General features: G+C 45.4%; 1 protein-coding gene across 2 annotated transcripts in view; it reads right to left on the reverse strand.

Annotated features, from left to right (window-relative positions):
* The window catches only part of SLC1A4 (solute carrier family 1 (glutamate/neutral amino acid transporter), member 4), a 16,827-nt gene extending 3,187 nt beyond the window's left edge, over positions 1–13,640 (reverse strand). Inside the window, exons 1-5 of one of the 2 annotated variants that reach the window (XM_009866603.1) lie at positions 13,602–13,640; positions 12,120–12,182; positions 6,030–6,196; positions 2,528–2,761; positions 1,241–1,435 (exon numbers count right to left, since the gene is read on the reverse strand). In XM_009866603.1, coding sequence (XP_009864905.1) covers positions 1,241–1,435; positions 2,528–2,761; positions 6,030–6,169 — 569 coding nt within the window. In that variant the 5' untranslated portion in view covers positions 6,170–6,196; positions 12,120–12,182; positions 13,602–13,640. Of the gene's footprint in view, positions 1–1,240; positions 1,436–2,527; positions 2,762–6,029; positions 6,197–12,119; positions 12,183–13,601 lie in introns of those variants that run through there. The other variant, XM_009866602.1, reaches the window with a different exon arrangement.
* Positions 13,641–22,625: the final 8,985 nt, after the last annotated feature.

Raw genomic sequence — 22,625 nt, forward strand, 5'->3', positions numbered from 1 at the left:
ATCCACAGCAGCTACCCAGGCAATAGCTCTGTGTTTAACACCATGACTGCCTTTTCAGAAGGAAAGACGACTACATCCTGCTGCCTTGCTGACATATCTATTTCCAAATCATGGATCAGCTCAAAAATGCTGACTATATTACACCTCCACACCCCAAAGGTACAAAGGTAAACCTTGCCATGCAGGGCACTGTCCCTTCTCTGTCTCATACGCGTTCAAACACAGACCCAAAATCTGAAAACCTGCTGTGCATGTGCCATAGGCATGGACCACACACCTTTTTGTGTGCAGATGTCTACAGCCGAGTTTTCCTTGTGCTGTTGCTGCGTAATCCTCAGGCCTGTGTTAACATCTGATTCACTAAGAGTAACCTGAAAGGCTGATTTGGCCATTCACAAAGAAAATAATGGCCCAGCCCTGCCTAAATAGACAAATGATATACCGGGAAATGCACCAAGGAAGGAAATACAACCTGGCCAGGGAGGGCTGAAAAAATGCCAGGAACTGGCCCTAGGAGGCATCTGGTGGATACAGCTATGGCTTCTCAGCACAGACAGGAGCTAGAACTCCTTGCAGGATCCTCAGTTAATGGATTTTGAGGAGGGAAATTAAGAGAATGACATTTTGTGGGATGCAGGACGATATTCCAGGCATGGGAGGGAGAGAGTCCTAGAGAAGGAGGCTGGACTGAGGTGGTGGAGGGAATAACAGAGCAAAGCAGTCAGGAGGGCAACAATGAAGGGTCTGACCTAGGGAGCCAGTGACGCCATGGCAGAAAGAGCAAGAGGTAAGCAGGAACAGAGTCTTTAGTATGAAATTGATACATAAAGAACCGAGGAGCTGGCAGGAGAATTTTGTAAGACATCCAGATGGGGGAATAAGGAGCAGCTTTCTGGGTAGAGCAGCACGCCTCAATTACCCAGCTTAATGGTGAGTGGAGGGTGGGTGAGTGAGATGCTTAAGGAAGGAAAGGAATTTCATGTAAGAAACAGCTTTAAACTGCTCAAAGTCTGCTTCAGAATTCAATTACCCCTCCCAGGTTCCACCTTTTATTAAATCGAGATTCTGGCAAATCTTATAAAGCTCCATCCTTTAATCACCCTGTAATTATGTTTCATAGCAGTTTGCAGGCTTTAGGTCAGACATGTGGAATGCAAACGGCTAGCTATTAACAGAGAGACCACAGGCTTGAATATGTCCGGGGGCCAGAAGGATGTGGTTGCAATAGCAAGCAACTTACAGAATTGTGAAGATTTGCCCTGCGTTGAGGTCAACGTTGTTCAGCTGAGCAATAAACACCGCTGCCATGCACTGGAAAATAGCAGCCCCATCCATGTTTACAGTTGCCCCGATAGGAAGGATAAACCTGCTGATCCTCTTGTCGACTCCATTGTTCTCCTCAATGCACTTGATCATCGACGGGAGAGTGGCTGAGCTAGGGACAGACAACAGGGAAAAATCAAGCACAAAGTATTTGAACGGAGAACTGTCACATGGCTTCCACCTTTCTGACATGCTGCAGACAGGACTGTCACAATAATAGTGCCATTTTATAGACCCTCTCTGTCACGACAGCAATGAGGGACCCTCCTTGCTGGTCTTGAGCAGTGGCATTCAATAATCTGCTCCCAGCCAGAAATAGCTGACAAAGACTCTAATCTCCTAGAAGCAAGAACTCATGACTTTACACAGTATGCAGCCTGACAGAGCTGGGGAATGATCAAGCCTCAAACCACAAAAATACACCAATAGATGCCAATATAAACACAAGAGATGTAACAGCAATCTCTGCTAATGTTGCACTAGTACCTCCTCAAACGAACAGACAAATAATTAAAAAACCCAATGATTAAAAATCACTGTTGAATTTATTTCTTGCATTATAAATTAGATGGTTTTATTCATAAACCCTCTCCTACTTCATGTGCTTCAGCTGCTGTGACAGACATGCATCTACTTTTGGAGATGGTCTGAAATGATTTTATGTAGTTATGTTATTCGATCAGGCGTTTGCCCTTCGAGAAAAACATTAATGACATGCTTGATAGCTTGGTTATGACACATAAAAGCTGATCAGGCCAGATCTTTGAAATCAATAATGTTAAGTCCCTTTATACCAGCTAAGGAGTCTGCTTTGCTCCTGTAAAATTAGTCTAAACTTGTTCCACATCCTGAAAAAAGGAGAACTACTCAAGACAAAGCCCCTAGCTTTACTTCAGAAAGAACAAACAGTTTGCAGAATGGTTTTAAGCAAAATACTTTCACCTTTTTCCCCCCTAAATTTCCATCTTGGCATCATGCTACAGCCCCAATATTTGGAGAAACTGATCTCAACAGCTAATTATCAGTATGTGCTGTGTGACAGGCTGCTGACAGTAGTGAAACTCTCTAAGCTGAAAAGTCTCTTTTTGCGATTTCAGAACAATATTCACACCCAAAACTCAACATTTTTTGGTGTTGGGATATAACCAGTTTACGGTGACAAATATAATCAGGCTATAATCCCAAAAGAAGCACAGAAACTCACCTGGAGCAAGTGGCAAAAGCAGTGGCAAATGGTGTGATAAGTCCTAAGAGAAAACGATATGGATTTTGACGTGTGGCCGCAAAATAAATAAGTGGTAGAATGATTCCTCCATGGATGAAGTGGCCCAGAATAGAGGCGAAGATGTATTTTCCTAGACTCGTCACCAAAAGCACAATATCTTCCATTTCCACAATCTTGCTCCCAACAAGGAACATAATGCCAATAGGTACATACCTGCGTAAAGAAATAGCGCCTGTCATTAAATAAAAAGAAAAAGCCTTGAAAAACATGTTATTTTCCATCCTGGAGATGCCGTTCTTCTAAAGAGTATGCTGGTCCTACTGAAGGGTAATATCTTATCCATGACACAGTCAAGTTAAGCAGATTTGGAAGGCCTCTCTAACTAAACATTCCTGCCTGGTGGAAGACAAGTGGTTAAACTGAAAAACCTCTGTTCACTCAGGACACAGCGATGAGATTGCCAAAGGGAAGCCAAGTGGGAACCCGAAATGCTCACAGAAGCTACCAGGACAAGGGACCGGTGTGGAGTTTCAGTGCGTCAGAGAGGAAGGCAGGCAAAGACCTAAACGCTGAAGGGATGGCAGATGGGAGGAAAGAAAAAGGAACAGTCTCATGCCACTGGAGCAGAGAAAGGGGTGGAAGAGTAGGATCTTACACACACCGTAACTATCGGCAGAAGTATGAAATTTGGTCATTTAAATGGCAGACATACTGAGTGCCAACATATTCAGGGTAGGGAAAAAAAAAAGTTAGACCCATACCAGAGAGCTCAGCTGCTGACGCACGCGCCAAAGATAGCAATTAACTCTCTTATTTGCTTACAAAAGACTAAGTTAAATGATCAGGCTTTCAGAGCTTCCCTCCAGCCAACAGCCACGTACACGTACATTCCTACGCCTTCCATCCAGAAACATGCCACGTCTTAGGACGTCAGCATTTGTTTGAGGTTTACTTCGTCAGGAACTCCTGGAGCTGCTCCAGGGGAAGGGCCACCTGTGGGCCACGGCCACACCTTCGGTCCCAGTAGCGCTGCTGGGAACAGCCCTGAGAAGACAGGGCTGCCCTTCCACCTACAGCACAACAGCTACTAAACGAACTGCAGGAATCTCTTCAGGTCCATGGTCAGTTCCTCTGCAGCTCTAACTGGGATGTCTGTGTCTGAGCACCTCTGCTGCTGCTGTCCACGCTCCATCCATTTCTGCTTCTAAGAGTAAGAAACACTAAAAGGTCGCCCAGTTCTCCAAAACCCTGACCCAGGCACACACCTGACTACAAAAGATCAGCCTGCACATGTCAGGAATGTTTTTTCTCCCACTTTCCCCTCCACTCCAAGACCCATGTCCATAGAAGCTCATCTGTGGAGTCGGGACAAACTTCAGAAGGTTTGGTTAAGCCTGCAAAGGTTTGGAAGGGTGGGCAAGCCCAGATAACTCACTTCTTCCTAGCCTGCACCTTCTTCAGTGGTTCTGCAGTTCCTCTGCACTGTGCAGAGATCACCTCATGTCCCAGATCAATGTGAGCATCCTCTCTCTGTCTTCCCTTGGCCAAATCTCTAGGGGTGCCTGTTGAACTTCCCTCACTTGGCCAATTCTGCAACGTGCTGTCTTTGAACCACGTTTCTGAGCACCCTGCGTAGCCAGATCAGGCTGCACAAGCTCCCTTGGAGAGGGAGGATGGAAAAGAAGGAGCTGAAAGCTGAGACCAAAGTTGTGCTAAACACAAGAGCAGCTGTTGAATGGGACTAGATACAAGCTCCAGCTGCCTCTCCTCTTGGTAGTATGATTTCACCCATTCCAAAGTATCTTCTGGGAAGTACATGCAGTTCGACTGATTTTGCATACCAGGACAAGAGCCTTAGGGAAGGAAAGAGAAAAAGCAAGGGCTACGGCGCACCGCAGCGTTAATGTGGTCCCGATAATCCACAGAGTAAAGGATTATATACCGACTGATTGGCTTGAAGTGTTAGCACTGTAATCAGCTGAATACAAGAACTGCCTCTTATCAGTGTTCAGTGTCCAAGGAATTATGCTCAAGAGTGAAAGACTTAAGCTGCTTTGAGACTTTGAATTTTTCAATCCCTCACGACAGCAACTAACACAGAGATCTGCCTGTATAAAAGCAGGTGTTTTGTTAAAACCTTTCTGCTTCTTAGAGGGAGGGAAATAGTAGGAATGAAAAACACCTTTGCTAAGGTAAGCTTATAGCTTTTCCAACAGCTCTGGAAAAGGGGTGAGGAACGTCCCACTGTTAATTTGTTAGCTAGCTGTCCTTATTTTTGCGTGCGATGTGTTAGTACTGTTGCTTTCACAGGAGAAGCCCAGACCCATCCAGCTGCAAAAGAAGAGCCATGATGCTGCTCTAAGACCCAGATTCATTCTACCTGACGGAAATCCCAGTTAGGATGCTGATCCTACCCCAGCTTGGGTGGCCTGAACAGCTCTCTAGAGTGCCTGCCTCCTTCCAAGCTGGTTTCTTTCCTAGTGAAAAAGTTCAGCGTGCTCCAGTTCCTAACGTACAGCCTTTTTTTGGTGTCAAAAAGCTTTGTGAGGTCGGTCGGAGCAACGTTACACATTTGGACGCCAAAGAAGTAAGTGAAATAACGGATTTGCTCATTAATAGGAAGGAGACAAAATAAACCATCAACCTTAGGAAACTCTCAGAGATGTGAAACGGTTAGCAGAACCACCTCTGGGGAAGCAAGAGCAAACAAAAAGCAGCTGCTCACTCTGCTAGCAGCACTAGTTCCTGCTTCAACCGAGAGAGCCAAAGAGTTCTTAGAAGAGGAACGGAGATTTAAAGATCCACTGTACAACTCAGGCTCTGCTGATCATCATCACAACACACTGAGCAGCCAGCACTGCTGTTTCAGTAGGACAGAGACCGTTTCTCCCTTCTACACAGACGTCCATAGGTTCTCCATCACTCTTTGACGCACGTGGGCAGATGGGGCTCTGTACTGATGCACTCAGCAGGGTTTCTCTCAAATCAACACCAGATATCTCCTCACATATCTTCCAGGTCTGTACAAGTAAACTTTTTGGACAACAAGAGCACTCAAGGTATGAAGCTACAGGGATGATTTTAGTTACGCTGCATTTGCAAGTGCAGTCCAAGCACAAACATTCCTTGCTTTCCTCACATCTCCTTTATTCATTCAAGGCCAGTGCCCTCAGGCACATGATGGCAGCTACCCATGGGCTTATGCTGCTTTGAAATAGGAAGTCTTCTTTACACTAATTAATCAAAAAGGAGTCCTGGAGAGGATTTTTAAGCAACTCTCTGAAGTGTTCCAGACTGTTACCTTAAGCTACACATGACTGTCTAATTACAGGACACAAGTAAGAAGAAAAGACCCCATTGTGTGACACTATGACATTCATTTGTGCTGTGATGAGGAATCTGGTAGGAAAAAGCTGACGAGACGGATAAACAGTGAGATTTCTGAACTGAGCATGATACTGTACTGCAGTCGCACACTTACCACATAATCCAAGTAACCAAGACCATAGTTGCCTCATTGAATGAATTAAAGAAGCGAATCAGATCTTCGCCTTCTGGACCAAGCTTTTTCAGCGCCACTCCTAAAACCAGAGCAAACATCACCAGTCCCAGGATATTCATCCCTTCAATATCAGTACCGACAGGGATCTGTAAAGGCAAAAAAAGGTGGCTTGTCAGAAGCAAGACTGGCACAAAAAGGGTCACCTCATTTTCTTGCTGCCTAATCTATCCAAAATCAACAAGCAGAACATATTCTGGGACAGAAGAATCTACTTTGTTAAAGGAATCAGACAAGATCTGTACACAGTCCAAATACAAACCTCCCTAGTTATGAGCTGGTGTGGATTCACTGAGGAAGGAAAGGATCTGCCACTACCTCTCCTCATGCCCTTCCACATGATTCATGTGCTCTCAGTGCCCTGAACACGGAAACCTCCACAATTTACTCAGGACAAGCTCCACTGCAGATCCAAAACAGAACAGGCACCAATCACACGTGCACAGCTAAAAGACATAAACTTCTCTGTTTCCCCACGAGGGAAGGTCAGCGTGGGAGAGATCGCAAGTATAAAGGGTGTACGTACTGGTGATACGGGTTTCCTAGCTCTGCTTACCCCACCAAGCATAATTCACTGCTAGCACTGTGATACTCTACTGCCTGAACAGCAGTCTGGCCCCAAACATGCTCTTATTTCCTGACACGCCTGATGAGAATTTGCTCTTAAAACCTTCCAGCTCCATCACTTCATTGCAATATTTATACAACGTGAACAAACACAAGGAAACAACCAATAGTACGGAGCAGAAAGGGGGGAGAGGGGCAGAGAAAGGTAGCAAACTGTGGAAACCTACTTCTTCATCTGGGAGAGATACAAGAAGAACAGAAGAAATACCTGTCCCACTTCTCAGATGGCTGCATGCTAGAAGTAAGAGGTGAAAACAGGATCCACCTATTGACAAAAGTCAGTCTGCTCACAAGTCTGCCCTGCTGGTCCCTCATGGTTTGTTTCTCAAAGAGAGCTGGAGCTTGTTTGGCAGCGTAGTATCATACGAACTGAATGAGTGTTCTTGTGGCTACATAAAAATATCATTGTTTTGACAAACTGGTTCTTTTTCCCCCCCCCAACTTGGCAGTACAAGCTCAACATGTCAATTTGTTGTTTTATTTGGAAGGGCTTCTAAAACAGATTAGGTTTGTGTACAAGTTTTGGCCTTCTGGCTAGTTTAAGTAGACACGAGATTAACATTAGGAAAGAAAAACAGATTCTGAGCTAAAAAGCTTGAAATAAATATTGACTAAAGAAGTCAGGATACTGATCTACTAAATCTGATAAAACCAGCCTGCTCGAGATGATATTTTTGCTGGAAGTACGCTGCTGAAGTGGATTGTCTCTCAGAGGCAGGTGGAAAGTAAAGTACTGTGGGGAAGGGGATAAAACATAAATTAGACACAAAGCACAGAGGCTAAACCGCTATTAACAAAAGCGTTGACAAACAAGGAAAGTTACAGATTTTTTTATTTGATAGATACACAAAAAATTAAACCTAGGATCTGCAAAATTTTATGTTGGTTGCTTGTTCAGGGCTAAGCTGTCAGTATTTATTTGATTTCCTGTTGAAAGAATTGAAAACACTGGCAAGATATTAAGAATGGGGTGCAGCGTTATCTCCAGAGATGCCTGAAGAAATGTGCTCTTTTCTCCACACACTGCAAAACTTTTCTGTCCGGATCCTTTTGTCTATATTCTGTTTCATGTGCCTGAAAGCTCTACACTCTTCTGTGGTTAGAACAATTAGACAAAAGAAAATTACACCCTCCTATTAATTGAATAAATTGTTCAAGTACGTGGCACGCACACGTTTTTCACTTCTCTGAAACTCTAGGGTAGGAGACAAGTTTTACCATAAGGCTGAAGAGAATCTAACGAAGTTTCAGTGACCATTTATCAGTAACGATGTAGAAATCAATGTACAAGTCTCAATTTTACAACAATTTCATTAGCAGGAAGGAAAAATTTCAACATTTTTACACCAAAAAAAGAAACACTTCATTCACATGGAGTGAAAGCAACATAACTTTCCACCTTGGTTCTTCTTTTCTTTTCTTTCCCTCTCCCCCGGCCCCAACTTGTTATTTTATATCTTATATCAGGTTCATTGATACAAGGCTAATTCAGTGTTTCAAGCTGCTGAAAGCGCCCAGCACCCTGACCTGGATGTCACTGACAGGGAACCTCATTATACTGCTTTATACTGATGTTTTGCAAAGCATCTCCGCCTCTCAAACTCTTTTTACAGGGCATTTGCTTCTCAAATCGTTAAATGCAGCCCTGTGAGACTGAAGCCCAGCAACCCACCACCATTTGGGCTTCTCAGAGATCTAGACAGAAGGGCCCTGAATCTGCATGAGGATAGCTCAGCTTCCCACCAGCTGGGCAGGGCACACAGGGTCACAGAACAAGACACAGCTTGGGAGGCACACAGGAGAAACCAGAGCCAGAGAGAGCTCCTAGTGCTTCATTTGGAAAGACACTTCCCTGACTAGAGGCATCCAGGGCTCTTATAGGTCATTCAATCCCCACCAGTACCAGTCGCTCGCCCTTCTGCAGGGCCATGGGTGACAAAGGCTCGCTAAATTTTGTTCTCGGGAAGCTAGAGGAGGGCAAGAGAGAGCATCTCCAGTTAGCTATAGCCAGGACACCAGTGACTTCTCATCTTGTCCTTCACAGTAGCCTAGCGTGCATAGATTGGCCAATTCTCCTCTAACTCTCCTATATCTCTCTGGAATGAGAATACACGTAGTCTTCTTTCACCCTTGGAGTTGTCTCTCTCTCCACCTCCCTCCCAGCATCGCGATCACTGCTACTGCTGTTCTCCCACACTTACTAGTCCTTCACACCTAGCTCTAGCGATCCAGTGACCCCTGAATTCTTGATGACCAGAGGAAGGGCTCTGTGTGCAGCTATCAAAAACTTCTTAGCTCTATTCACTATCATCCAGCCACCCCATTCAGGTCTTGCTCTCCCTTTCCTCCTCTTGAGCCAAACTCTTTACAACACACAACATCCACCACCGCCTCCCATCTCTGCAGATGCAGGCAGAAGGTGCATCTTTTGCACAGAGTAGTAATTTACTGCAAGGACCTGCTCCCTGCAAATCGAGGGCACAATCTGCAGCGTTCAGGGAATTTCACCTCCTTCATAATATGGAAAGAATCCAGCAGTAAATCCTCAGCGGAAGATCCTCTCAATCCCAGCCTCTAAAACTGGCAGATGCTGAACAGCCTTTTTGTACTCTAACAGAAGAGTGCATCACCCCAAAGGAGCTGCCAAACCAAGCAGCATTGTAGACACCAAACAAAAACAGCTTTAATGAGAGCTTTGTTCATGGATAAACTATGGGATGAGCTATTGTTTGCTTGAAATTATGTGTTCTGGTAGGAAGATTCATGAAGCTCTTCTGGTCCTTGAATCTCTCTGAAGATCCTGTTGTTTTTTAGCTCTTGAAACAAAACGCTTATCAAGGAAACAACTGCTGACATTGGGCTGTCCCAGTAGTAGGTGGCTGAAAAGAAAATGTGGCTATGTGATGTGAGGAAGAAGAGCAATCACTGCTTTGTGTATTTCTTTTTTTTTACTGCTGCCACAAGAGGAACTCGGAGCCCCTCACAGCCTCCCTGTGCTGCAGATGGGGATCTAAGATAGCCCGTGCCCCAGGAAGCCTTGCTGTCAAAGAAACAGAGAGGATGTACTCATAAAAGCTACGTAAACATGAGGGGAGCATGTGAAATAACAAAAAGGACATGGCTGAGCAGACATCTACGTGTGCTGCTATTCATGTCATCAGCAAGAGAAGACAGAGCCTATTAACCAGCGGCAGGGAAAAAATATAATCAATGGAAAATTTTGCTCTACACTATTCGTATGGAAAGTAGAAGCAGAACACTCCTCCGCTTCAATCAAATATTGTGCTGATGAAAGAAAACATTAGATAGCAATATCATCTTGTTTCCATGGAACTCAACTTCTATTGCTGTTATATTTACACTATATATTATTCAAAAATCATACTCTTCCTTTCCAAACTTAATCCCCATCTATCCGTAAATGATATAGTAAGACCAGTACTGAAATTGAGCTAACAAAACTGAGACAACGCTTTCTTTTTATTTGGTCCTCTCTTCCCTAGAGACACCAGGGTGTCTTCGAGAATTAAAGAAGCTCAGTTTTGTTTTTGCTCCAACAACAGCTCTGGAAAAGTAATAGCAGAAATAACTTTTACATCATAACCGCTGGCAAAAACAGGCACCAGTGATGAATTCAGAATATTTTTTTCTGATATTGTGTCAGACAGGAATCTGATAAGTTAGAAAAGGAAAGAAGAAAACTGAAAAAGAATCTCACATTTTGAACTTCCAAAGGATGCATTCTTATCTCTTAAGGAAGAGTGATGGCTCTGAATGAGCATTAAAATGTACTTCACGGCCAAGCCTACGTCCAATGGATATGGCTGGCCCTGATCCGTGCTCGGTTGCCAAGCAGCCCCTATAAAACTTGACAGTGAAGGTGAATAAGAAGAGTCTTACGCACCTTTCATTTACCCTGGCTTAAATGAAGAATAACTGCACCCTGCAAGCAAACACGCACGTCTAAGTGCGCATTGTTAGAGCCTGTCGTATTGAACTTGGTTTTTAGCAGCACGAGGCTGCACGGGCATGTACTGCCCGAGGATATAATGGGATGAGAAGAGAAAGTGCTCTTTTGGGATCACGTGGCCCTTCTGCAGTCATCGCCGCGCATCCATGTCAGGGGGGTGAGCACAGATCTGGGCTAATGCAATCTCACAGGCAAGGGCAGAGCCCGGGCACTGTGTGAGAGCAGGCTTCTGGGCAAGGCTGACTTTTCCCCCGCTCACTGCTCGTGCCATCCAAGTTACCTCCCACTCTGCCTCCATGGCTGGTCAAAGTCCAGCCGAAAGCAGAGCTGGGAAACACGCTGTTCTGCAGAGCCCGCGTGGCCAAGAGAAGGTAATGAGGTACCTCTGGCGCTCAGGGATACGCTTCAGAGCCCCTTTGGATGAGCATAAATTGCTTCTTCCTTGATGCTTTTACAAACTGGTGGGCAAGTCCCAGCTGAGCCCTTCTGTGGCAAACAACAACATTACAAGTCTCTTGCCCTAGAGGCATTCAAACCGTATTAAAAATATAGTAACCCAACATCTGATACCGATCTCGGGTAGTCAGAGCAAGCCTGAGAAATAAAAAATAAGCCTGAATGTCATTTCCAGTCTCAGACCTGTCTCCCCAACATCCCATGAAAGCACAAGATGCTTCATTTGGGGCGAGGCGACACATTGCAGGCTGGGATACATTGCCTGTAAGACAAGGGTAATTATTGCTGGATCTGCACTATGTCAGCTCTGCCCAATAATAAAGAAGTTTGATAGCCCCATGCTGCAGGAGAGATGCCACTCAACAGGATATCGAGCATCTCTGGAATTCCTGTGAGCCACATACAGAAGTTAACACTCGCTAGCTCAGCTTCACCTGCAAATTAGTTTCCTTTTTGACACCACTGCAAGAGCAGCCTATTTGTAATGTTGTCTCTTATAATTTTTACTCCTTCAGAAAGCACTTCTTCCTGCTTCAAACAAAATTTCAGCAGCATGGCAACAAGAAAATATTCTCAACTAAACTTTTTTTCTTTTTCTTTTTAAAGAGCCTTGAGTAATGGAAAAAACCTCATTCTCTCCAAACTGTTGATGAAGAGTAATTCCAAGTCTACAGGAAGTTATTCAGAAACATTAGGCAGAGTGAGTAATCAAAATTTTTATCAAGTGAGACCTTAGATCAGGTCTAAGACATATTGGCCTAAAAATAAGGTCTCAAGGGTCAGATCAGTTGAATCCAGCTCTCCTGTCCATTGAAGCTCTCTTGTGTGGCTGTGAGTATCTCAGTGTGTGTCTCAGTTCCAGGCAAAGACAAGAACTTATTTCATTTCAGTGATGGCTGGAAGTAGTCAAATATTACAGTTGACAAGGGTTTGTATAAAAATCGAAACAGTGACCTTACCTTTTCCTGCGTGAGATTTCCAGAGGTAGTGTTTCTGGGCAGTATCTTATAGTCTGTTGCATACTGCAGGTAGGAAAACAAACAAAACCACAATGTTTGCCAGTCAGATCATCAATACGACCCTATCACCCAGCATCTCACAAAGAGGAGATTCCCGTTAGGACACCTTTTTCTGGAGACTGTACTGTGGAGGCTAACGAGCCTGTTCTAAGCAAGAAAGGGGAGTGACAGCATATGTGGCTCCTTCCTCATGTGGCAACAGAGAAGCGCTCTGTGACTGCCTGAGCTCCCGGGTTTGGGCAGCAGCTGAGGAATTCCCTTCTCCTCCACCCTGCTGTTGCTCACACCCCGTGCTATTGCACCAGCTCTGGAAGAAGGCAAGAGATGCTTGTGCTGTTTCACTGTCAGAAACGGTGAGGCGGGCGTTAAAATTGTCAGTGAAACATCTAAAATCCAGGGCAACATTTTACTTTGATAAATACGCCAGACACCTCGCAGAAGTAGGGCACTTCTTTGGGCTTTGTTTTAGATATAAAGTAGGGGAAAGAAAAACTTGGGCACTTGCCATTACCTGTGACAAGAGCGGCACAGAGGAAAGGAGAACTTCTTTATTTCATCTCCGAACACAGAGAACCCTGACACTCAAAGTATCACAGGATATCCTTTTCTTCATGATGTTTTTGTACCGCTCCTATTTTTGTTTACGGCATATTGACTTGTACCGTATTATATATACACACTCCAAATGGAACTTGATTTTAAGAGCTTGACCTTGTTTTTGATACAAAAACAAATCCGCAGAATACCATGAAGGCTCCTGTATCAGAAAGAATCACTCTGCCCCATAAGCAATACACTCAAGTGTCTACCCTGCCATCTAAAATTAGCAATAAAAACTAAATCAAAAGTTTCCTGGAGCCCAACAGCTCCTGCCCATCCGTTTAAACCACACTATGTTCTGGTGCCAGTTATCATCCTGCCACGCTTAGTCCTCTGCTGGAAGAGAAGGTAGGCTGAGCGATTAATCCAGCAAGGGACACAAGGGAAAATACTGAATAAAAGCATCAAGCACCAGGTAATGCTTACACATACAGGAGCCTAAAAGTCTTTAGCCTTATCTGTTCCAAGCTCAGCTTCAAACTCTGTACCCCAAGGTTTCCCAACTAGCTCCTGCAAAGTGAGAAGCAGCCTGGCACAAAGCAGAGCTGCCACTGCTGCTCAACACAGCACCAAAGTACAACAGTTTAAAGAACGTTTGTGGTGGAGGTAGAAAACATCGCCTACGAATATGCCTTTGTTTGAGCAGTATCTTTCAAAATCAAACCATTTGCCACAGAAGTTGTACATCTGATTACATCAGGTTCTTTTAAAAATCTCACCCTGTATAAGTAAATCTAACTTTCGGTATTTTCCACCCTTCTTCCAAGAAGAGCAGTCACTTTGTGCACCGTAACTTATGTCCAAAGCCCAGGCATATCTTACCGTTCGGAAAGCTGCAGCGACAAGATTTGCGGGAAACAGGTTTCTGTAAAACACAAACAAGAAAATAAAATATTTCTCATGGAACTTCGAAAAGGAATGCACCAATGCATTCTTAGCTGTCAGAAACTGAATTCCTTCTGCAGAGGCAAGCGTATCGGCATTAGGCAGGTAAGTGCTACAGAGGATGCTCTGTCAGCACAGAGCAGATGTCTGGCTGTGTGTCCAGAGGTTTGAATGCCATCTTCTGTCGCTCACATAAAAAGGTTCCTGCATGTCTGCCACACCTAACCACTTGGGTAGGGACACCAGAGGCAATCAGACATGACACTACAGTTACATACACACCCATCAGCCAGGGGCTACAGAAACTGCCTTAGACACACCAGCTGCAGCAGCAGCTTATGGACTCCAAGGTCAGGCAGATTTTTAACATTACTCATGTGATTACACTCTGCTCACAGCATCAACATGAAGGACAATCCAATCAGCAAAATCCACTTAAGAGAATGGCTTAACCCTTCAACACAACAAGGTCAGCTTCCCTGAACACCGAGGTAAAGGAGAACAACGTCACGGGCCAGAGCTGTCTGCAAGGACTTAAGTGGTTAAACAGCACCGATCAAAGTTGGGGCAACTAACACGAATTCCCTAGTGCCTTCATAAAGCAAATGGAGCACCAGGTTTGGGCAGAGGACAGCATGCAAAGTGATGTACTCTTCCACGGCCAGCGCATACATGCATCTACGAAGCAACAAGGACAGGAAGAATGGTTAACTGGACCATGTAAGAAAAAAGTTGCTGCTTCTTGTATTTTCTAGCTACACTTTCTTTTTCCCCTTACGGTGTGCAAAAAGTGTGTGTTTTCCTAACCAAATGGCAGCTTTTTTTGCTGTATCAGAAATCAAAATAGGAATAAAAGCTGGTCTCTGGGGTCATTAGAGGACTCTAGCTGGCGAGGGCAGGCAGGCTAGGGATTCAAACTTAAAATACTGCCAGCCAAACGCATCAAGGAGGCACGGTAACTCAAAGACCTTACCCAGAACCAGCTAACCATGGGGAAAAAAAAACCATTTGGATAGCTGCTCCCCATCCTTTGCTCCTTGTCTTGCCCTGAGGAAGCGTCAGCTACCTCCAGGCTGTGCCCTGCTACTCTTAGCCCAAGTTTTGCCACAGACACCCTGGCAAGCACGATTTTAAACCCAGCTTTCAGTTGCGATTGTTCCATGAATGACACAGAAAGCACAAATCCAAACCACAGCACGGAACAGAGCAGCAGAGTCAAACCTTTGAAAGTAAGAGGGAGATTAAGATACGGCACAGATAAGGACTTTGGTCTTTTCCATTGCATCGCTCCTTTATCCTGGCACACAGAGAGGGTTTTCCCACAGCCTGGACAACCATGTGAAAAAGCACACACACAAGCAAGTGGCTGCTAGGAACTACCTCAGCCTCTCTCTCTGTTGCACTGCAAGTGTATTTGCAAGGGGGCAGCTGCAAAAGCCAAACTGCTCTAAGAATAATTTGACTTCTGGAGTCTACGCTCCACCGAGCACGAACGAAACTGCAACTTTTTTCTCTTTAAAATCTGACAATGCAGCTGTCTCTCTGAAAGTAGGAGAGTGAGCTCTAGCTCCGCAAGGATGCCTAAGGATTGGTCAAAAAAGATCAATGGAACAGCTAACATGCATCAATTCTTGCACAGCTGGAAGTCTCTGGTGGATAAAAGCACTATGTAAAGTAAGCAAACATACTTTTATCAGGAGTGAAACACCACATATACAAATCGGCCCAGCTCAGTGCAGTTTTAACCAAAGAAAGAAAACACGCTGTTGGGAAAATGAGGATATTTCTTTTCAACTTTACATAACAGGACAATTAATTTTTTTTTAAAAAAATTAATTGAATGGATTTTGAAGATGCAAAGGGATGAAAAAAAAGACTGAAAATCAACCAGAAAACAAACTACTTTTTTTTTTTTTAATCAGCTTTTTCATCTTGACAAAGTAAAGCCAAAAGAAACAATCCTAAAGCCTAAACAATACGGTTCACCAATGTTAAAATGTGGCCAAGAAACCAAACTCTCCATAATTTACACAGTCTGAGGCATGGGCCTCAGTAATTAAACAGTAACATAACTCCAAGCGTATACTTAAGGCACATACTTGAGTGATGTCAGCAGCCCTGCTACAGTAGAGCAAGGGGCAGGTTCATGCTTCAAGTGTGAACAGCGCTTAAGCTATTTAAATATGAGAATATAGCAGCCACTCCTCTTTATCCCTGGAGCACCAGCCACAGGGCTCAACTCGGAGGACAGCAAAGAGCATTTTTGTCAATCCACCAAATGAAAAACTGGGATCTCGGTTAAGAAGGAGCTGTGCTTTTTGTTCAAAGGGGATTGCTCCCCTTTGTTTCAAATCCTGAAGTTTAAGAGCCAAATGCGTCGGGTCATAAAAAGCAATAAAAACGGCAAATGGCTTATCTTCGAGGCATGAGTTCTGCACGGGCTACACTCATTGCTCACCTAAGATCAGTCAGCACGCAAATTAAATTACGCTTTAATTATGGGTGGGTCAGACCGCAGGTTTTTACCTTAAGATGTGCAAGAACACCACAGCAGCATGTGAAAAAAAAGAACAGGTCAGGATGCTGCACACTCCAGGGAGAGCCAAAAGCTGGCTGCTGACCTGCCGGGGCTTCTCACGGGCTTGAGCCTGCAGGCTCTGCTCATCATGTAGGGTGAGGCAACGTTCACCCATCACGGAAAACCCAGCCCCAACCCCGTCCCTGCGAGCCGGCATTTGCCGCGTCCACAAGGCCAAGCGGAGGAGCCGCACGGGGCAGCGCAAACACCCCTCCTGTCTGCGTGAACCAGCAACCTCCTGTCTGCGTGAACCAGCAAACAGGAAAGCTAACGAGCTGGGTAATTGGGCATGCAAATTAAATGTGGGTGTCTGCCAGTTGGTTTCCCCGTGTGGACCTAACATCGAGAGGGTTTTTTTGCTTTGTTTTTTCATTTTTTTGCACTGAAAGGCCATACCAGACGTGAACGTGGAGTTTAAGGAAATCACCATGGTTATATCACTGGATTGTCGACCGTTGCTGCTGTTTCTCACAGCCCCATCCCAGGGGCCATTCTCACGGCCATGCCCTGTGCCAGAGAACAGTTACACTTCTGAAGCAGACGTGAGCTATCGCAAGAGCACGCCGTTGAGAGAACCCTGAGTCTGGGTGATAAGGAGCCCGGCGCAGGAGCGTGAGATCAGGCAGCCTTGGCCCCACCATGCAGAAAGACGAAACCTGCTGCATGTGGCAAGAAGCAGACAAGTCAGCAACACACAACGTTATGGTAGGGGGACAGACGTGCTGCGTGCACCCCAGGTGCTCCACTGCTGCTGGGACCTCGCTCCATGGAGAGAGAGGGATGGGTTACCCCCGTAAGGACCCAAGCACCTCTGCAGCATAAAGGTGAAGCAGGTGCTACAGAGACTTTACTCCCCTCGCCAAGTACCAGGTGGGAAAGTCTTTCCCTGCCTGTTGCAAGCCATGCAGACCGTCCTTCCACCCCCCAAAAATCAGAAATCCACTGGAAAGTTGTCAAGGGGGACAGCTGTGTCCTGGGGCTGGAGCAGCAGCTGGGCTGAGCCAGGAAACCTCCACACGTGTGCAACACACAGTACGAGAAAGCACCCGTTTCAGATCCTCTTAAAATAGGAAGCAGTGAGCGGCAGCACCAAGGACAGGAGTTTCAGCATCTGAACGCTTTCTGCTTGAAAACTGCACTCATCACACCACCTCCCCAGGCACAGCCAGACAAATGCAGCTTTTTCCTTTTCTCCAGTGAAAAGCTGCTTCCCCCAAGCCAGAAGGGACCATTACTCCCCTAACTGAACTTAGAGAAATTCAGCTGCAGCATCCACTACTGGGAAACCTAAACGACCAAGGAAATCTGGATCTGAAAAGGGAGCAAGATGGGGCTGTAGCTCCCATCCATCTCAATTTTGATATTACGGGAAAATTCTTCCCTTCCTTACCCTGTATCTTTCCACCAGCGGGAAAAGGATGGCAAAGGAACTCCTTCATTGCACGTGTAAGGGATTATTATCAATAACTGTTTCTAAGTGATTCTTTTGCTAGAGCTCTGCGAACAACTTTGTTCTGGCAGCAAAAGCCTGAAGTGAAATCCAGGCAAGCAGAACAAAACCCTAAAATACTACGCATTCCTCTTGCATTGCTTCTTACAAAAAGGTTCCACTTCTGAGGCCAAAAACCTTGCTGTCAGAAAACATATTTTTCCGTGGAAGTCTAGAAAAAACATTCTGTATTGCGTTATCTCCTGGTTGTTTTTTTTCAATGAAGTCTTCTCAATGGTGCGAGTCCACTGGCAGCAACTTTATTGCCATCTGTGGCAACCTGCCAGAGCCCAGTTTGGGTTGCTCCAGTAGCTTTATTTTTCTTTCTGTACCAAAATTTTCATTCAATATCACAATAACTTTCTCATCTGCTTTTTTGATGTGTGTGTGGATGCACAGTACATGCCCTGGACATGTCCATATTTTTGAGTGTGTGCATTTGCTTTAACACAGAGAAACTTGAAAACTCATTAACATGTGATTGGCACTTTTTTTGCCTTAACAGTCCTGTCTGCATCTTTTTTGCCTGGGAAATAAAGCACAGCTACAGGGAGTCAGTAGTAAAAATTAATGAGTAACAAGAACAAAAGAAAGGAGCAGAAATGTTTAGAGACTTCCTAAAAAAATCCCACCAGCTAGTACAGGAACATGAATGAAAACGTTGAGTTCCTCCTACAAAAATCAGTCAGCAATCCCTATGCCCGACGAGAGGATCCAGGCTCAGAAAAATGACACAAGTGTAACTGCAGCTGTTTCCCGGCCACTTCTTACTCAATTTATCACTATGAAAGTGTGTCTCCTCCTCCTCCTTTCCTAACAGTCTAGTTTGGCTCTCTTTCCACATGGGAACTTCAGAGACAACCTTCACGGCTGCTGCTTTTCGGTGATGCGCTGGGAAGACCGAGGCTGTGCGTGCTACTGGAGCAACTGGTGCCCAAGCAAGGGTGACTGCACGAGTGCTCCGGACCCCATGGTCCACCCTGGCCACCCGCTCTGCAGCCCAGCCAGCAAAACGCGACCGAAGCTTCTCCCTGAGCTCAAGCTCGTGCCCACCTTCCCTCCAACTCCAAAGGCACCCGGAGCCAACGCATGGGCTTGCTGACGGCGCTGTGGGTACTCCCTTTGGCAGCACAGCTGGTGACCTCTTGCAGAGACAGAGGAGCAATAAAATTTAAACTGCTTTTGCAGACTGGACTGGCAGCCGCAGAAACCCTGACCTTACCAATCGGGGCAGACGTCTGGACCTCTGCGTACCCTTTCGATAAAAGGTGGATGATGCTACTGCCTCCTTTCCCTCTCCAGACTGTCAGAGCTGGAGCTGGATTAAAACCAGGATTGCTTTCCCAAAGCAAATTCCGTGGTTTCAAAACAGGTTTTCATCCCAAAAATGGGCAAAGAAAGCCTATTCCAGACCTTTTTATCCAATAAAAAAACATTGTAAAATATTTTGTTGAAAGGTTCCTTTTTTGATGAGTGAGATTTTCTACTTGTCTTCTGTATAAAATTACAGCAAAACACTGACCTCATTGAAATGAATGCCAGGATCACCCACTGCTGGAAACTTTGACAGATCAATAGGTTTCTGTGAAACTGTTTAATTTTGTTGAATCGGCAAATATAAAACTCTGACCTTATCAAAACATGCAGGCTTGACAATTGCCCGTCAAAAGTGTTAGACTCTTGCAAAACACTTCCTCCACTCACTGCTCACTTCATAGTCGAGCTGACAAGTGCTCTTCATTCTCCGTTGCTTTGCCTTCTCCACCAAACAAACAACTGAGGGGTGAAACCAGAAATTCCCTTCACTCTCATCTTCTCCTGGCACTCACACTGCCTGTTTGGTACAACTGAGCAGCTTTCCATGCCAGATGCTCTGGAGATGTTCGCAACGTCCACCTTCAGCTCTAAGACCACGTGGAGCAGGAGCACTCCAGAGCCTGGCTTAATGTAAGACCCTGAGCGGGGTGCTCTGGAAAAGCCTGTCTTTCTTCATTGGTCTGCGACAGAGTTCAGGAAAATCAAGATCCCGCACTGAGTTCAGAGCACACCTTGGTGGTTTGGGGTTTTTTTAAGACACCAGCCTTGCAGAAGCACCTCTGAACTCTTGCTGGATCTCTCCTGCAATAGCTGAGCTGCAGTCTCTCCCCACCGCTGGCCATGCTCATCTTTTGGGGAGCTCCAAAGAGCTGTGCACATGACAGACCTGAGATGAGATGAGCCACTGGCATCCCTGTTTTAAGGCACAAAGGCACCTTCAGGACAGCTCTGCTGTCCCCACCTGACATCCTGGGGCACTTGAGGATTGCCTCCTGCACTCACCAGAAGGGAAAGCAGCTAGAAGGCAGATAAATTTGACCTGGAGATTATGGTCAATAGACAAAACAGAGACAGCCTCTCAGCTCACCAGTGAGTCATTCATTTGCTCCTAAAGCCCAAGATAAATCTCTATTTTCAGAGGTTGCATCTGCATGCATAGTTATACGTTTGTGTGGAAGCTTTAGACTTGGAAACGGAAAACCGCGATCAGGAATTAAGCTGGCTCCACACAATGGAAAGCAACATCTCTGGTCATCAGCTAATACACCTCCCGAAAGCAGAAGGGATCTGCAGTCCAGGAAAGGATACGGTGTCATCCCTGTAGATAGCAAACACTGACTCACAGCTGTGACTTCCTCCTCACTGTTTCCTCCTTGGGACACACTTTACATCTGCTTTAGTGCTGTAGAGGGGCTCACTTTACCCATTAGCACCTCATTTTTACCTTTCATAGGAAACTGAGCTGTGAAGCCTTGCAGGACACAGCCAGCCTCGTAAAGCAACTGAAGGCAAAGTTTTCTTGTGTCTTAACGTAAAGTTTCATGACCAAAAGAGAGAAAACAAAAAGCAAAGAGCAGGATGCTGCAAGACCCACCCACAGTGAAGGCAGCGGTTTCAGCCCTCCAGGCCCCATAGACAAGATAAGGTTACTCTGCTACTTTCCACCACAGAAGGGACCAAGATTGATGCTCAGACCATAACATCCACATTTTCAAGGACAGAAAAAACGAAAAAATTAAAAGACAGAGGGAGAGAGGTGTTATTTCCAGAATATCACATCACTCACTCCATTCCTGGGCCTGTCAGGGATTTGTGCCAAGAGTGGCAGTTTTAGTGACGGCTGCGTCCAAACACACCTGTTCTGGACTGGATTTTGCTGTCACTGTTGTGACAACTGGACCGTCCAACAATGTGGCTGCAAGAGCCTCTCCAAGAAAAAGCTGAATTCGCAGCCCGCTGTGCACGCACTAGGGGAAACTCTGACCCCTCAGTTCCCAGCAGGAAACCCTTCTGCAACCCAAGTCTCACCATTACGAGCATTATTTTGGAATTAAAGACTCAATCCCACCACCACTGCAACCCCTTCAAAGTTGAACTTTCCACCCACATTTACAGATCAGAGCAAGAAGCAGCCTTCTGCTCCCAGCTTTCACAGACGTCACCCACAGCCTGAAGCTCGCTGAGCATCCCTGCCCTGCTTCTCAGCTACACGCTGCTCTGTGGGGACACAGGAATGAAACACCAGCTAGAGCAGCCACACCAGGACACACTCGGGGCAGCCACTGCTACAGTTCTCTTCCCAACTCGCCTGGTTGTGCTGACTCCCTTCTTTGCAATTTACCTTCACTTGCCTCCATTTCCATTCAACTCTGTGTCCCCTTCACAGCCAGCCCACCCTCCCGTTATCACTTCTTAATGTGCTCTGCCAGGAATCGCTGGTCCTTCAGAGAAGTCCTTAATTGATGGTCCTTAAGAGACATGGGCTGAGGACACACATGGAGTACGTGGTTACTAATGGGACAAACCAGACTTGCTCTCCAAAGGGAACATACTTCTCTCTGGGGGAGAAAAGGACATTAACATGGATTTGTAAATACAGCGTGTGTCGGGGGAGGGTTGTTGGTTTTTTTCACAAACTCTTTTTATCTTTGTTGCCACATTTGTTTAACTCAGACACAGTGGAAAAAGTCAGCCAAAAGAAACAAACTCATAAAAGTAAAGCAAACAATTTAAATAAAAAAAAACCCCGCTCAGCTTTTTAATTACTAAGATATCCACTAAGCACAACTCTTTAGCCTCTTCCCTGGTACACAGGTCACCTCCTTCTTTGCATCTTGGTAACATCTACCACCTCCAAAGCCCTTCAGACTCCCATGTTTCAGCAGATCGTCACATTCCCTACTGATGCACTATAATTTTCATTACTCCCCAGGAGGGACCCAGCTACCGCTCCCCAGTTTTCCTTAATTCCATCGCTTTTCTCAAGCACCTCTAACACACTTCTCCACGATTGCCCTACATCTCCCAGAGCCAGTAGCAGAATAACAAGACACATATCTGAGGTTCTGCACCAAGATTCATCAAAGGACAAGAGAGTGCAGCTGGAAGCCTGACAATCAAAAAGCTGGCTGAATGTTTGCCTCATTTGTGTGAGTGTCCCTCTTTTATTTGAAGAGCTGGACAGATCTCAGCAAGACATGGGCTCTGAGAAAACAACAATAAAAAAGAAAAGGTGAAGTTTGCAACTTTGCACGGAGGAATAAGGATAAAACAAACAGACTATGATGTGGTTAGAAGTGGAAGTCTTGCTTCCAGGTAGCTTTGGAAAACTCGAATCTTGTCTTTGCAAGGTGAAGAGCTGAGATAGGAAGCTCTGAACACACAGGCTCTCCTCATGCCGGACTATGTTTAGCATACGTTTTCCATGGAAATACATGTTGCATTTCCATGCCAGCACCTATGGGAAAAGCACTGTAAGAGGCAGGCTGGCATTTGTGTGAGGAGACTGAGTAAAGGGTGAGCGGATAAAAGAAACAAGCCCGTGTGAGGGACGAAGAGCCGCCCTGCCTGCAGGACA

This window comes from Apaloderma vittatum, unplaced genomic scaffold (genome assembly GCF_000703405.1).
Source record: "Apaloderma vittatum isolate BGI_N311 unplaced genomic scaffold, ASM70340v1 scaffold9473, whole genome shotgun sequence".
Classification (NCBI taxonomy): Eukaryota; Metazoa; Chordata; class Aves; order Trogoniformes; family Trogonidae; genus Apaloderma; species Apaloderma vittatum.